Raw genomic sequence first — 14,994 nt, forward strand, 5'->3', positions numbered from 1 at the left:
TTGCATTCTCATTGCTTTGATATCCCTCAGAACTGGTTCGACAATCACTATACTACAACATTTGTCTTAGGAGCCTTGAAAACTCCTAACATCACTCACGCGATAGTCGACTCTTTGGAGGCATACTTCCTGATTCTGGGGACGACTAGACCAGCCAATCCAAGCGCCAACTCACCAAAAACGTATCTAGAGAGAGAAATAAAAGTAGAGAGAAGGGAGAGAAAGTTGGATACCTGAGTCTGCAGAGGAGAATGACGAAAGCGAAGGAAAGAGGCCTATTTATAGCAAAGACGGAGGCACACTTCCCAAACGCAATCATTAGGTCTAGAAAGGACTAAATGGGCCTCAAGGGCCGCCTACATGCCCAAGAACCTACTCGCGACGGTTCGGTTTCTCGTCCAAACCGGTTTCCGGTTAGCAGCCAAACCAAAATCAATCTTCGGTTTACACGTAGACCGGGTTTCACCATTAGATGGTTCGCGAGTAACCTCTGGGCCGACTAAAACCTGTCCTCTGTCGTGAAAACGATGAGAGCGGAGCGGGCGAACTTCGACAAAACTTAAACTTTACTCAAGCGACTAAACGCGTCTAACGGTGATTAGGATTTAAAAAACGCGTCTAATGCACCTCCGCGGTCACTTCGAGTAGAAAAGACAGGCGACTAAACGTGCTTAACGACAACTTGGAGGGCCGAGAAAAATGTGTTCTCAACCAAGGATTGAAACTCACGAAAGGAAGACCTCTGCGATCTTTCTACTCGGTCGACTAACAATGGCACGTCTCTCGCGCTAGAACTTTTTATCCGAACAAACCTGACCCACAAATTCACTGAGACCGCTGCGCTGCTCACAAGTGAACTGGGAGGGGCTTATTCCAGGAGATGGATTACATCCCTCCACAAGGCCCATCAAATAACAAGGTCTAGCCCAATAAGTAGGAGATTTACTCGGCTCGGCGAGTAGAGTCATCGGGTCGGCCCCAGAGTGCTTTTTAGCCAACGGCGAAGTCGACTAAAAGCACTCGGCTCGGAGGAGTTCCCCGAAGGCCCATGTACTCGGCCTCCTCGAGTTAAGGCCCAAAATAAGACTCAGATTAGGGCATACGAGGACATAGAGCCTATAAAAGGGAAGGAGCCAACAACGAAAAGGGGATTGACACTTTACACACATACACTGAGCGGCTAGATCTAGGGTTTTAGTCTCTCTTTACCTCTGATCGCTCTGTACCCTTCCGGTTAGCTCCTCGAGCATCGGCTTGTCTCCTTGATTCCTTGTTACTCTTGTAACCCTCTTGATCAGATCTAATAAAACATCTTTATTCATCCCACTTTCGAGTTCTTTCAACCTAGTCGAGTGAACCCCGTACAAACAGTCTGGTAACTGTTGGTTAACGAAGCATCTACTGAGCTTCAACGGCGGTAGGATGAATACGGTAACCAACTCGATGGTGACAACGATGACAGGAGTCTCCAAATGAATTCATAACCACATATGTAAAATGGCTCGGCCCAGCGTACTGTTTCATTTAAGGCCCATTCAAAACCAATCTATTTTCTAAACCATCACGATATTTAGTTCAGAAGTTGCAGCTCACATTAAAAATCTACACGGAAGAGTCGCTTGCAAAGTCAAAGTGAGAGTACACGTGTCTTTTTTTCCCCAATGAGAGAGAAAAACCAACTTTATTATATAAGATTTAAAATTATTAATTGCCATATATGTCTTAATCACATTAGGCAATTCCATACGTTTTATTTAAATAAAAAATATATAATAATTTCATTTTGATAAATGAATTATCCATAATGGACATACTATATAATATAACATTTTCCTAAGCGATTTAATTTTGGACTAACAAAATTTTCAATTGATTCTCAAGCAGCCACGTAAGCAAAATTAACTTTCTAATTACATGACAACTCAGCATATCACTTTTTTAATTAGTACAAACTACATGTTATAACTTTTTAAATGTTTCTCAATTAATATATAGAGGATTTATACTCAACATTTTTAACGAGGGTTCATACAAATTTATAATATATTTTTTCTTTATTGCTATCTTAGCTTAAGTGGTCATGCATGTTTCGTATGTTCTTGATGCTAGTACATTCAAGTCTAGTTTTGTATAATCTAAATCTGTAATCTAATTTTCAACAGTGGCTATTGGAGTACGGTTTAGAATATAGTGTAATTAGTTTGGTTATCTCTGGTTTCCTTTCGCGGGTTTATCTAATCTAATTTGTACACATGTATTTACTAGTATATACGCTGCCACAATCGAATGTTATATCGATGTAGTACTTTAGGATCGAATCCACAAAAAACTAGTGATCTATAACACTAAAAATACACAAACTTTCCTAATCTAAGCAAATAAGAAGATGGATGATTTGTAACAATCTAAAATCCTAGAAATATAAACAAGAAGATCTCAAATCCAATCAAAGAATAAGTGCAAGAACTTTCAATCAAATGCTAAGGATGAATTCATGGGTAAGGATAATTGACATAAGGTGATCAAGGTTCAATCTAGGATGTTCAAACAAAACAATCAACAAGTCTATAGGTCTAGATCTCATTGAATATGGATTGATCCACTGTCGTGGCAAAAACCCCTATGATAATCATGAATTAAACATCAAATGTTTATTGGCCTAACGCAATCAATCATATATGAATCACAAGTCTACTAACCACTAAATATCTTGGGCATCAACTGTTGTTGGCAAAATATGTAAAAAATAATATTAAGTTCAGTCAAGCATTTTAACAAACATATTTTGGGCATAAAATAGTTTAATATCGAGATGAGAGTGATGAAGTCAAATCAAGCATTAAGAACACCTAACAAGCATAGAGCAATGTTAATCAAACAAGAAATATCTTAAATATCCACCTAATTACCATAATCTGTCTAATCCATGAATCACAAGGTGACTACTTACTAATCACCATGAGAAATCTTAAATCTATATAAAATTCAAAGCTAATCATGTTAATGAGCAAGAGAAACACAATACAAGATGAAATACTTTCTTAAATTGATAAAAAAAGTTTAAGCTTTTACAAGATTAGAAGTCTTGAGAGAAAATTAGATAAAACTAAGATTTATAGGTCTAAATCTATTTATAGGAGAGTAAAACTCAAGCTTGTTTGATAGAATTAAACCGGATCAAACCGGATTAAACTGGTCAACATTTTGAACTCACGTCTTTGTCTTCTCCATGTCGCTTCACGTACCCGCTCTACTACTTGCTTCGATGTTGCGTTTTCGTTGGCTGATGTGAGCGGATGGTGATCTCGCTACAAACTCCCGCTCTATGGTTCGCTTAGCATGCAGGCATGCAGGCATGCAGCGGTCACGAATACCCGCATCCTCAAGGTCGCGCTTGTCTTCAACTTGTCTTCGATAATCTAGAGTTGTGGAGTGGCCTTGTCTTCTCACTTCACACACCCGCTATCAAGCTCGTCCCGATTGCAGCGGTAGTCTCATCTCCATCAATTACCCGCTCCAACGCTCCATGAATTGTGATCGAGTGTGGTGTCCTGTCTCCAGCGACCACAACACATCGAAACCATGACTGCCGTTGCCGCTCCTCCGCCATCGTCTGCAACTCGCGGAGTTCTTCGCTTCAAGCTTCGTATTCGGTGGCTCACGACCCCTTTATCTCCTCCGTCGTGTCTCAAAGATCCACTGGTTGTCCTCGCTTGAAATCTCCGCTTGCCACCACGAACTCCGCCGCGGATCATCATGTTCAGCCAGCTCAGATCCTCCTTCGTGCTCTGCTCCGGTGAGGCTCGTCGTCGCTTCAAGCATCGCCGTCGCGGATCGAAGAGGAGCTCCATCGAAGATCAACAATGGTGACTTTTAGATAATGTTCACAATGGGTCCCTTGACTGTTGCATAGTCTCATTTTGGTCCCAAAGTCTTGGATTTGCCCAAAGTACCTCTCGAATTGACCCTGAATCTTTCAATGGTGCAATTTAGCCATCCGTGTAATTGCAGGATTGGTTCCTCAGTTGTTGATTATTTCATTCTAGCCCCAAAGTCATAAAACGTACAAATTGACCCTTGATCTCGTCCAAAACTTCTCAATATTGCAATCCAAACCCTATGATATACAAATGAACACTCCAATGCAATATATACACCTAATATGCAATCTAATGATCAAAATGCATTAAAATGAAATGTTAAATGCCTGTAAAAACATGAGATATCACATATTAGTGAAAATGAAAGTCTTTCAATCAATTATATATATATGATATATATATATATATATATATATATATATATATATATGTAATAAAACCAAACAAATCCTTTTATATTACTTGACAAGCATTACAACATTTTAGTTCTGACACGTGTCATTAGTAGGTTGCTTCTTAAAGTCCTTAAAAGAATTTGTTGGTTTATCTAAACATATATTATACTTTTTATTAAAGTAGCCATCAAATTAATTAATAATCTATAATTTTTTTCTTTTTTCTTTAAATAAAAAGTACGAAATTACCTAAAGTAGTTAAAATAAATTTATGACAATTATTGATTTTAATAGTAAGGTGATAACAATTTGTGTATGATCCATTATTTTTGTTTAATATTATATTAATAAACTAAATTAAATAATCAATTAACTATATAATGAAAAATTAGATTTTTCGTATATGTTATATTTTGAATTTTTGAAAACAACTATACATTAATAAAACTTTTAAAAGTCTCATACATAAAATTTTGTGTCAATGGTTTAAATTTTTTTTATAACAAGAAACAATGATCAAGGTCAGCTTATAAACTTCGATAAGTCCTCGATTCAATTTGGGCACATAATTGAGGAATCAGTAAGACATGAGTTAAGAGATATATTGGGAATCCAGAATCTTGGACGCATGGGATCCTATCTAGGTCTTCCAGAAAATCTGGAGGGATCCAAGATACAAGCTTTTAGCTTTGTGCAGGACCGGCTAAATAATAGAGTTAATGGTTGGACCTTCAAGTTTTTCACAAAGGGAGGAAAGGAAGTGATTATTAAATCTGTGGTTACGGCATTACCAAACCATGTGATGTCTTGCTATTGTCTGCCTAAGGCAACCGCCAAAAAACTGACGACCGCGGTCGCACAATTATGGTGGAGTCCAGGGAGAAGGACAAGAGGCATGCACTGGAAATCATGGGATAAAGTATGCCTTGATAAGGAGGATGGAGGACTAGGTTTTAAGGATATTACGGATTTCAACACAACAATGCTTGGTAAACAGTTGTGGCGCCTGATTGAGAAGCCAAATACTTTATTTTCCCGAGTGTTCAAGGGACGGTATTACAGGAATGCATTTCCCCTGGAACCGATTCGCTCTTATTCTCCGTCATATGGCTGGCGGAGTATCGTTTCTGCTAGATCTCTGGTAAGCAAAGGACTAATCAAAAGAGTGGGATCAGGATCATCTATATCTGTATGGAACGATCCATGGCTCCCAACCACTCGCCCGAGACCAGCAAATAAAAATCAACACAATTTCGACCCAGAACTAACAGTGGATTCTCTTATTGATTCTACTTCGCGAACATGAAATTCGCAAGCACTCAGGGTTTTGATGGATCCCCAGGATGTGAAAATTATAGAAAGTATACCACTGAGTAAAACCCAGATGGTGGACAGGGATGGATGGCATTTCACAAACAATTGGAAGTATACGGTTAAATCAGGGTATCAGATAGAACGAGTTTATCCAGATAGGGAAAGACCACCTTGAATGTTTGGACCCACAGTTGATGCTTTGAAGGCGTTCTGCTGGAAAATAGGGTGCCCCCCCAAAGTTAAAACATTTTCTATGGCAATTGGTTACAGGTTGTATAACAGTCAAGAAGAATCTGAAAGCGCGAGGAATACAAGGAGACATATGTTGTGCATGTTGTGGAGCGGATGAGGAATCGATCAACCATGTGTTTTGAATGTCCTCCAGCACTTCAGGTTTGGGCTCTCTCCAAGATACCATCAAACCCAACTATTTTCCCAACGAGCTCTTTCTTTACAAACATGGATCATCTCTTTTGGAGAGTCTCCCCACCGATGGAGGATCATCCATTTGCGTGGATACTTTGGTATATTTGGAAAGGAAGGAACAATAAAGTTTTTAGTAATCTGGACAGGGACCCAAGGGACACGCTCAAATTGGCAGAAACATAGTCAATACTTTGGGCTGACGCACAGGTATTGACCGGAAATAAGATAGTATCGCAAGTCGAGGTTATGACTCTCCCATCAATTCCGGGGAGATGGTGTTTTACAGATGGTTCCTGGAAGGAGAATGATATTTACTCCGGGCAAGGTTTGCTGAGTACTTTAGAAGGTTTTGATGGGTTGTTGGGAGCAAGGAATGTCCGGGCTTGTCTATCTCCTCTACATGCGGAGATAGAAGCACTACTCTGGGCCATGAAATGCATGAAAAACTTACGCCAATTTCAGGTTACGTTTGCAACGGATTGTTCTCAGTCGGTGAAGATGGTTTCGGAACCAGAAGAATTGCCAGCATTTGCAAATGATTTGGAAGATATTAAGACCCTGAAAGAAGGTTTCACACGATCAGAGATTATCTATGTACCAAGGACGCAAAATTCAAGAGCGGATAACCTAGCACGCAGTGTCAAGAAGCAACCGTCGTTTGTCGTTTACATGGATCAAGATATTTCGGAGTGGTTCACAGAGTCAGTATGAGTCTGTAGTTTGACGTCAAAAAAAAAAAAACAAGAAACAATGATCATAAAATCATAAGAGTAAAAATCTCATTTAATAGATATTCAGATGCTGCCAAAAAAATAGATATTCAGATTAATATTTATACATATTAAACTATATACCATATAAAATACATAAATATTATAATTTAAAATTTTGCATTGAACAAGTATTGAATAATTAATATTTTATTTCAAAATTTTCTTTGATTTTATGAACGTTTATAAATGATTATAACCATTATAACTCCCACATTGAAAATTTTATAATCAATGGTTTGGAATTTATTATAAAAAAATACAAATGATCATAAAACTATATAATTAGAAAATTTCATAGTGAACGCCCATTTGGTTTCGTAGTTTGACTAAGGTTTATTAATGCTTCTACACGAGGAGATCTTGATTTCGAGTCCCAGTGAAGACGGAATTATGCGAATTAATGGAGAAAGGCTTACAAGAGATCAGTAGAATGACGCAATGAATATCCTCATAAGGCAGACCGAATTGTCTAAAATCGTCTGTAATATTTCTCAAAATTTGTAATAGCATAACTATCCAGTGTTAAAAAAAATTAGGAAATTTCATTTAATAGCTAACCATATTAAAAGTATATTATATATATGTTACTATCAATTAAACTTAATTATATATGTAATTATTGGATTAATAAAATTGATTTATATGTTCGCACCAATTTAATTATATATGTAATAGTTACTGACTTTTAATTATTTAATGTATATTTATTATTTCATAATATGTAAAAACATATAATACATAAAATAATTTATATATATAATGTTTATTCCGTGCAAGGCACGGATCTTAATCTAGTAAGTTATTAATTTTCCAATATCCAAACACTAGTTTAAGATTCACGGTTCATGCAAGATAAACATTGTCTATACAAATTATTTTTACATATTATTAATCATCACGGCTATAAAAAAAGTCGTAATGTTTCTCAATTAATATATAGGAGATTTATGGTATTTTAAGCAATTTCTTCTATTATTATGTGTGGTGTATTTCAAAAGTATAGATCGGCAATGGGATAATCAAGGAAGAAGAAATATGTGAATGATACCTTTTATGGAAAGAAAAATATATATTTTTTTCCGGGGAACTATCTAATGTTATATATTTCTCTTTTTAGCTACATCCAAAACCATTTCAAAAACAAAGTCCAATTATTTATGCACAACTTTATTTACCTTGCCGTCAAATATTTACTTTTCATAGTAGACCACATTTTTAACTATTATAAATTCTTTGATATTTAAAAGAATAAATACAGTATCGATTTCAGAAAAGGCGATAAACCAAAAATTACAATAACAAAATCTAGCATTCCTAATGTTAAAAAAAATAATAATCTAGCATTCCTTTTTTGGTCGTTTTATCAGTGAAATATAAAATAACACGGGTAGATTGTCATTAAAACCACAAATGTGTACATAGTGTACACACACAAAGTGGTTAACAGAATTTAATACCACCAAAAGTTCTTCTTTTTTTTAACGAAAATTTCATTCATAATAATACTATTCGATTCTCTGATATCCCATATATATTAAAAGAGGAGCATTACAACTTAACTTATGAGGTAGCCATATGTCATCACCACAATGATTTTTAAAATCTTTAGAGAAATATGTTGGTCCATGTAAATATATAATAAGTTTTTTATTAAACTAAAGATAAATTAATTATTAAAGTTTTCAATTCTTTCCTTAAATAGAAAATACGGAATTTCCTAATGTTGGTAAAGTATATAAGACAATTAATGATTTCAAATAATTAAGATTTGATACAAATTAATGCACCCTCTATCATTTTTTTTAACTTTAATTTATTAAAATAAATTAAAAAATCACATTGAACATATAATAAAACTTTAGATTTTTTATTATATATTATATTTTAAATTTCTTTTAAAGTCTCACATTAAAATTTTATGAACCATGGTTTAATTTTTTTATGACAAAAAATAATTACAAAATCATATAATTAGGAAGTCTCATTTAATAAATATCAAGATTAAATATATATATATATATATATTAATATCTTTTAAATTAAACTATATACCATTAAAAATACATAAATATTTTTGTTTTGAAATTTACTTTAAACATTTTTTTTGGTAGAAGGTCTGAACAAATACTGACAACTTAATATTTAAATTTTAAAATTTTCATTCAATGTTTCTAAAGATTATAAATTACCAAAACTTTTAAACATCACACGATGAAAATTTTGTTATCAATGATTTTAAAGTTTTTATTATAAAAATATACAAATCATCAAAAAACCAAATGAGTAGAATACATTATTTAACATATATCAAGATTAAAAATATACTATGTATCTATGTATATATGTATATATTCTTTAAATTTAATTATATACAATATAAAATATAAAAGGTAATTGTTTGGATTAAAAAAATTATTTACGTATTCGCACCAATTTAATTATATAAGTAATAATTATTGACTTTTTATATATCATATATATCATATATATATACATATATAATTTTATAATATAAAAATGAACATATAATATATAAAAATAATTTAAATATACAATGTTTATTCCGTGCAAGGCGCGAGTCTTAAACTAGTATTATTTTAAAGGAAAAACAGATATCGTATTAACACCTGAAATTACATCAAGATGGTAGACAGAAAAATATTCAGAAAAATATTATACTAAAAACGATTCAGAAAAATAAAAAATAATAACATATAAAGAGAAAAAAAATTATGGAAATATAGTTCTGCGCGTGAGACTGGATTTTGATCCCAGAAAATTTGTTAAACACAATATTCTGGAAATTTTAATTTTGCATTTACCAGCTGTTTCTTTCTCACTAATTTTCCATTTTTATAGCTTCTTTTCTCCAACACATAACTTTCTTCAACAACGTTTTCTATTAAACCCTAAAACACTGTCGGAGGTTTTGTGTTACTTTGCTTACTTCTCTGCCACGTAATGGATCCGTGCACTTTCGTACGTATTACTGTCGGAAACTTGGTTGTTAGGGCATCGCCATCTGTTTCGGACGCAGCACCTGGTAACTGGTTCTGTAAGATCAAATTCAAGAGTTTCCCACGCCAGGTCGTTGCTGTTCCCGTTCTGTTTCGAACCGAATCAGAATCCCAGTCCCGGTTGTGCTCCGGTGATGTGCCAACCGTTTCTGCTTGCTTCACTCTAAGCAAGGCTCAGATCGAATGGTCTCTTATGAAGCCTGAACGGAATGTCCTCACTGTCGAGGTTTATTCCTCTGTTCCGTCGTGTGGACTCGTCCCTTCTTTGGGTGAGAAGCTGATTGGTCGCTTTAAGGTTTCGCTGGACTTGAAGATGGCGGAGACAAGGACGTGTTTGGCTCACCACGGCTGGATTGAGTTGGGCACTGATAACAAGTCAAAGAAGAAGAAGAATCCGGACCTCCACGTTACCGTACGGGTTGAACCCGACCCGAGATTTATGTTTCAGTTCGACCGCGAGCCCGAGTGTAGTCCCAAAATTTTTCTGGTACAAGGAAACAAGAAAGAAGCTGTTTTCACATGCAAGTTTGGAATCAGAAACTCCCCGAATCTTACTAGGTCAGTAATATTTTTCATATGCTTTTGGGTTATATGCTTCTAATTACATGATAATCTCACCAACCACATTAAATTTTTGCAGATTATCGTCCATGACCACTGGAAGGAAACAGACATGGAGGGCGAGAAAAGGTTGGTCGATAACGATCCATGATCTCTGTGGCTCCCCAGTAGCTATGGCTTCGATTGCCACACCTTTCGTACCATCACCCGGTTCCAAGCGCTTGTCTAAATCAAGCCCCGGCGCGTGGCTCATCCTCCGGCCTGATGGCTACATAATGAAGCCATGGGGTCGTCTTGAGGCATGGCGTGAGCCTGGCTTCTCTGACATTCTCGGTTACCGGTTCCATTTATTTCAAGATGACATGGCTACTGAAATCTCCTCATCGTCTTCGATCAGGACGAAAACAGGAGGGAGCTTTGTCATGGACGGAACCATCGCTGCCGCGGACACCAACACGGCTGCTTCTTTGACACTGTCGGATGGAAGCTTTGATCTGTCTTCCCGGTTGAGTACTGGATCATCAAAAAACCGTTCAGGATGCGGGTCGGATTTCGGGTTTCTTCTACCGCAAGCGCAACAAAACTTGGGGTTTGTGATGTCGACCACGGTGGAAGGAGTTGAGAAACAGAGCAAGCCTAAGGTGGAAGTAGGGGTGAAGTATGTGAAATGCGTGGAGGATGCGGCGGCGCACGTGGCTTTAGCAGCGGCAGTGGATTTAAGCATGGATGCTTGTAGACTGTTCTCTCACAAGATAAGAAAAGAGCTGAGACAGCCAAGAGTTGTTTAAGGTTTTATTGCTTTTATGATTACTTGTTTTCTCCACTGAAGTGATTTTGTTTGTTGTGGAAAAGTTTTAAGAGAATATTTTTGAATTTGATGTTACATGTTAGAATTTGAACTTGTAAAGTCCAAAGATTAATCATGTCTCCAATTATTTTCAAACAAGTTCCTTACTTCATAGTTTAACCTTGACGACAAACATTTCCTCTAATTGTTGCCAGAAGAATATCAAAACAGAGTATAACTCACTTATTGTTGCATTCCCTAATTTGGTTTTAGAATGGTGGAAAACGATTTGATTGATGGATCTTTATGATTTTGATCATCAGTTTGGAGGCGATCAACTCGTAAGGTGGTTATCAAAACCGAAAGAGTGAGAAAATATGATCAGTTGAAAAACTACCACTAAGTTTGTGAGATTACACTGCTCGGTGACAATCTTTGAATCTCTTCGACTGGTTCTTTTTAGAGAGAGGATACAAGAGAAGAAACTATTTTGAAACTCCTTCACAGACTGAGATGAAAGAGAAACACAGACAGAACTTTTTAAAAGTGTGAAAGAAAATCTTCTGAGAATTTAGATAGCGTATAAGATTTGATATGTTTATATTCATATTGTTTTAGATATGGGTAGGTGTAGAGTAGCAATATGGGCAGCAGAGTTATTAAATTTGTGGAACAGTGTCCCCGCAATGAACTTTAGTATATTCCTAATTACCAAGAGTTGTCTTTACTGCTTTAGCCTCATCCAACTGAAATAACTTGAAAGATGTAATCATCACTACCCTTTTTAAGAATACTCAAGCTTAAACTCTGACCTGTTTCTGCTGATTTCCATGCCAAGTTTTTTATAAGCACAACCTAGATTTTTCATCTGAGAAGCTTCATTCAGTAAACCATCAGCTAGTTTCTTCACACATACACATCTATCAAGCTTACTATTGTGAATTGAATCCCTTGCAAAAGTTTTGATTCCACAATCTTGGACTTTACTCCATGTTATAGAAAGACTTCTTGAGTAAACAAAACCAGTCTTCCTTTCCTTTAACCGTAGGCCCTTCAGGCACACCATGTGCAACTATCTTCAGAAAATCTCATGTTCTCAACAACATAATCAATGTCTTCTTTCTGAGAGAAGTTTTTGTAACAAATTTTGCCTTCAAATGTGACATCCTTTTTTGTAGACTCATATTCAGTCAGTGATCCAAGTCCGGTTCTTATCCAGAGAAACCTGCGTAGAGAGTATTTTATCTGCTGCCAGGAAGTGAGTGAATAAGAGAACAATTATCAAGTACTCCACAATGTAATGATCAAAGCTTATGCAATTGGTAGGAGCTGCGAAAAGGCTTTGTGAATTATTTGAGATGAGTTATAGCGTCACACTGGATAAATGTACATTACAACACTCTCATCTACAACCTTGCGAGCTCTGACATGCCTCATAAAGCCATATCTTACCGGGGGAAAATGAGAGAGACATAATATACAAGCGACTGCATACCTTACAGTGTTGTGATATCAAACTTTGTGGAACTGGGTCAGCTAAATATGGCAGGGGAAGTGTATAAAGAGATGCTTGAGTTCAATATCGAACCAGATGTTAGTGTTGATTTATAACGTTGTCTTGATCAATGCTTCTGCGGAAGCGGGAAACGTTCGAAAAGCCATGAGAAACTATATACAGAGAGTTTCTTGAATCGTGTAACAAGACGCGACGTATATACATCAAACTGTATGATCAACATGTACAACGAAAGATCGATGGTGACAAGATTCTGAAGCAGTTTCTGAAATTCTTTATGACGTCATTCTTATACAAAATTGGAACGAAAAGCAAAAGGAAAACTATGTCACAAAATATTTACATGACGTCATTGTGCCACGAGAGAACTATAACTTCAAGCTCTGTTATCAAATCGGACCACCGTGAATCACCTTCTTCTCTGTCAACAACTTTCACTTCAACCACCACAACACCCACAGCTAACTCCACCGCCTCCACAGCTATCGCCGTTCTTCCACTTCCTAATACAACTTCTTTCTTCGTCTTCCTCACTGTATAACCTAATCTCTCCCCAATCGCCTTCGCTTTCTCCTCAACCTCCACGGCGGAAACCTTCGCCGTGAACCTCCTCTCTTTCTTCTTCTTACTCTCAAACAAACCGGAGAGATCTAGCCCAGACGAAAGCGAGATCAGATCAAAAGCAGTGATCGAACTCGATTTCTCCAAAACCGGTTCGGATTCGAAATTGAATTGGGAAGTCTCTAGAGATTTCTTGAACCAGGTGGTTTTCATAACCGTCTCTATCCCCATCCTCGTCGCGGGATTCGGATCAAGCATCTGATAGATAATCGATTTAGCTTGTTTCGAGATCCAGCTCGGGAACTTATAATCTCTCCTTTGAATCTTCCGATACATTGAAGCAATGTTCGAATCGTCGAAAGGAACTTCTCCGACGAGAAGAACGAACAGAATCACACCGCAAGACCACGCGTCAGCCTTCGCTCCGTCGTATCCTCGCCGCGATATAACCTCCGGAGCCGTGTAAGCCGGCGTACCGCACGCCGTGTGGAGCAATCCGTTTCGGAGATGCTCCGGCAAGGCGGATAAGCCGAAGTCGGAGACCTTGAGGTTCCCTTCCTTGTCCAGGAGGAGATTCTGCGGCTTCACGTCGCGGTGAGCCACGCCGTCTCGGTGAGAGAACTGAAGCGCGGAGGCGAGCTGCTGGAAGTAGCGACGCGCTGTTGATTCGGGGAGACGACCGCGACGGAGGAGTTTGGAGAAGAGCTCGCCGCCGGAGGCGAGTTCCATGACGATGTAGATCTTCGATTTGGTCGCCATGACTTCGTGGATCTTGAGGATGTTGCGATGGTCACGGAGACGGCGCATCGCGTCGATCTCACGGATTATCCTGGGCTCCATGTAGGAGTCGATGGTCTTCTTCTTGTCAATGATTTTAATGGCGACGAGCTCGTTGGTTTCGATGGAGCGAGCCAAATGGACTTTGGCGAAGCTTCCGCTGCCGAGACGGCGACCGAGTTCGTATTTCCCGAGGAGTATTTTCGCCGGAGATGACTGGTTTTGCGGCTGAGGAAGAGAGTCCATGGCGGCGAGAGGAAGTGGTGCCTGAGCTCTTGAGGGATTTCAGGGACGAGTTGTTTGGTGAGTTGATGTTTGTTTTTATAGGGAAAATAAGCCATTAATTATACCGAAAATACCCTTGGAAAATAATTATTATGCTTTCCCTTAATAGAATTTGTTTTACGTGTTAAACGGGAATCGAATAATATGATGTTTAATAGAATCATTAATAAATAAGATGAATAATGTGTCAAATGGAAATTTAGTCAACAGTTTATGTTTTAGTCTAAAATAAAGGTCAACAATTTATCTTTACACAAAATACTTATTTAAAATGAACGTCAGTTTTTATGTAAAATTTACAAATAACTATTTAAGTAGGCAAAATGTAAGGGGAACTTTTTTTTGCTAAACACAGCTGTGAAGTGTTAATAGATATGTATCTAAAGTCAATTAACTAAAAGAGAAAGTATATTTTACAAAAACATTTAAACTTTGATCTTTAACATTTTTGGTTAGTAAAAGAGGCTATTACACAAGTTCATTAGATACTAGGGTCGGCCCGACTTACGGGAGGGATATAATTTACTTGTAATCAGAATTATTATTTTTATATGATTTGTGGTTTGCGTTTTAGTTTTACATTTGCAAGAGATGTATATGAGATATACTATTTTCTTAAATTTAAAATTAACCAAAAAAATTAATTTTTACTATTAACATAATCTCTAATTTTACTATTAGCATAATCTCTCTCTCTCCCT

At 36.9% G+C, this 14,994-nt stretch overlaps 2 protein-coding genes across 2 annotated transcripts; one reads left to right on the top strand and one right to left on the bottom strand.

Moving 5' to 3' along the window:
• Positions 1–7,179: 7,179 nt before the first annotated feature.
• On the top strand, positions 7,180–12,611 carry LOC111202623. The gene is made up of 2 exons (XM_022695467.2): positions 7,180–10,371; positions 10,412–12,611. The coding sequence occupies exons 1-2, from the start codon at positions 9,751–9,753 to the stop codon at positions 11,153–11,155; spliced, it is 1,365 nt and encodes a 454-aa protein (XP_022551188.2). The 5' UTR covers positions 7,180–9,750; the 3' UTR covers positions 11,156–12,611.
• Positions 12,612–13,009: 398 nt separating this feature from the next.
• LOC106453673 (CBL-interacting serine/threonine-protein kinase 7) lies at positions 13,010–14,254 on the bottom strand. The gene is given in 1 exon segment (NM_001316087.1): positions 13,010–14,254. A coding segment is annotated over 1 exon segment (1,245 nt).
• Between the last annotated feature and the right edge of the window lie 740 nt (positions 14,255–14,994).

The sequence above is a fragment of the Brassica napus genome, chromosome C1, assembly GCF_020379485.1.
Source record: "Brassica napus cultivar Da-Ae chromosome C1, Da-Ae, whole genome shotgun sequence".
Taxonomy (NCBI): Eukaryota; Viridiplantae; Streptophyta; class Magnoliopsida; order Brassicales; family Brassicaceae; genus Brassica; species Brassica napus.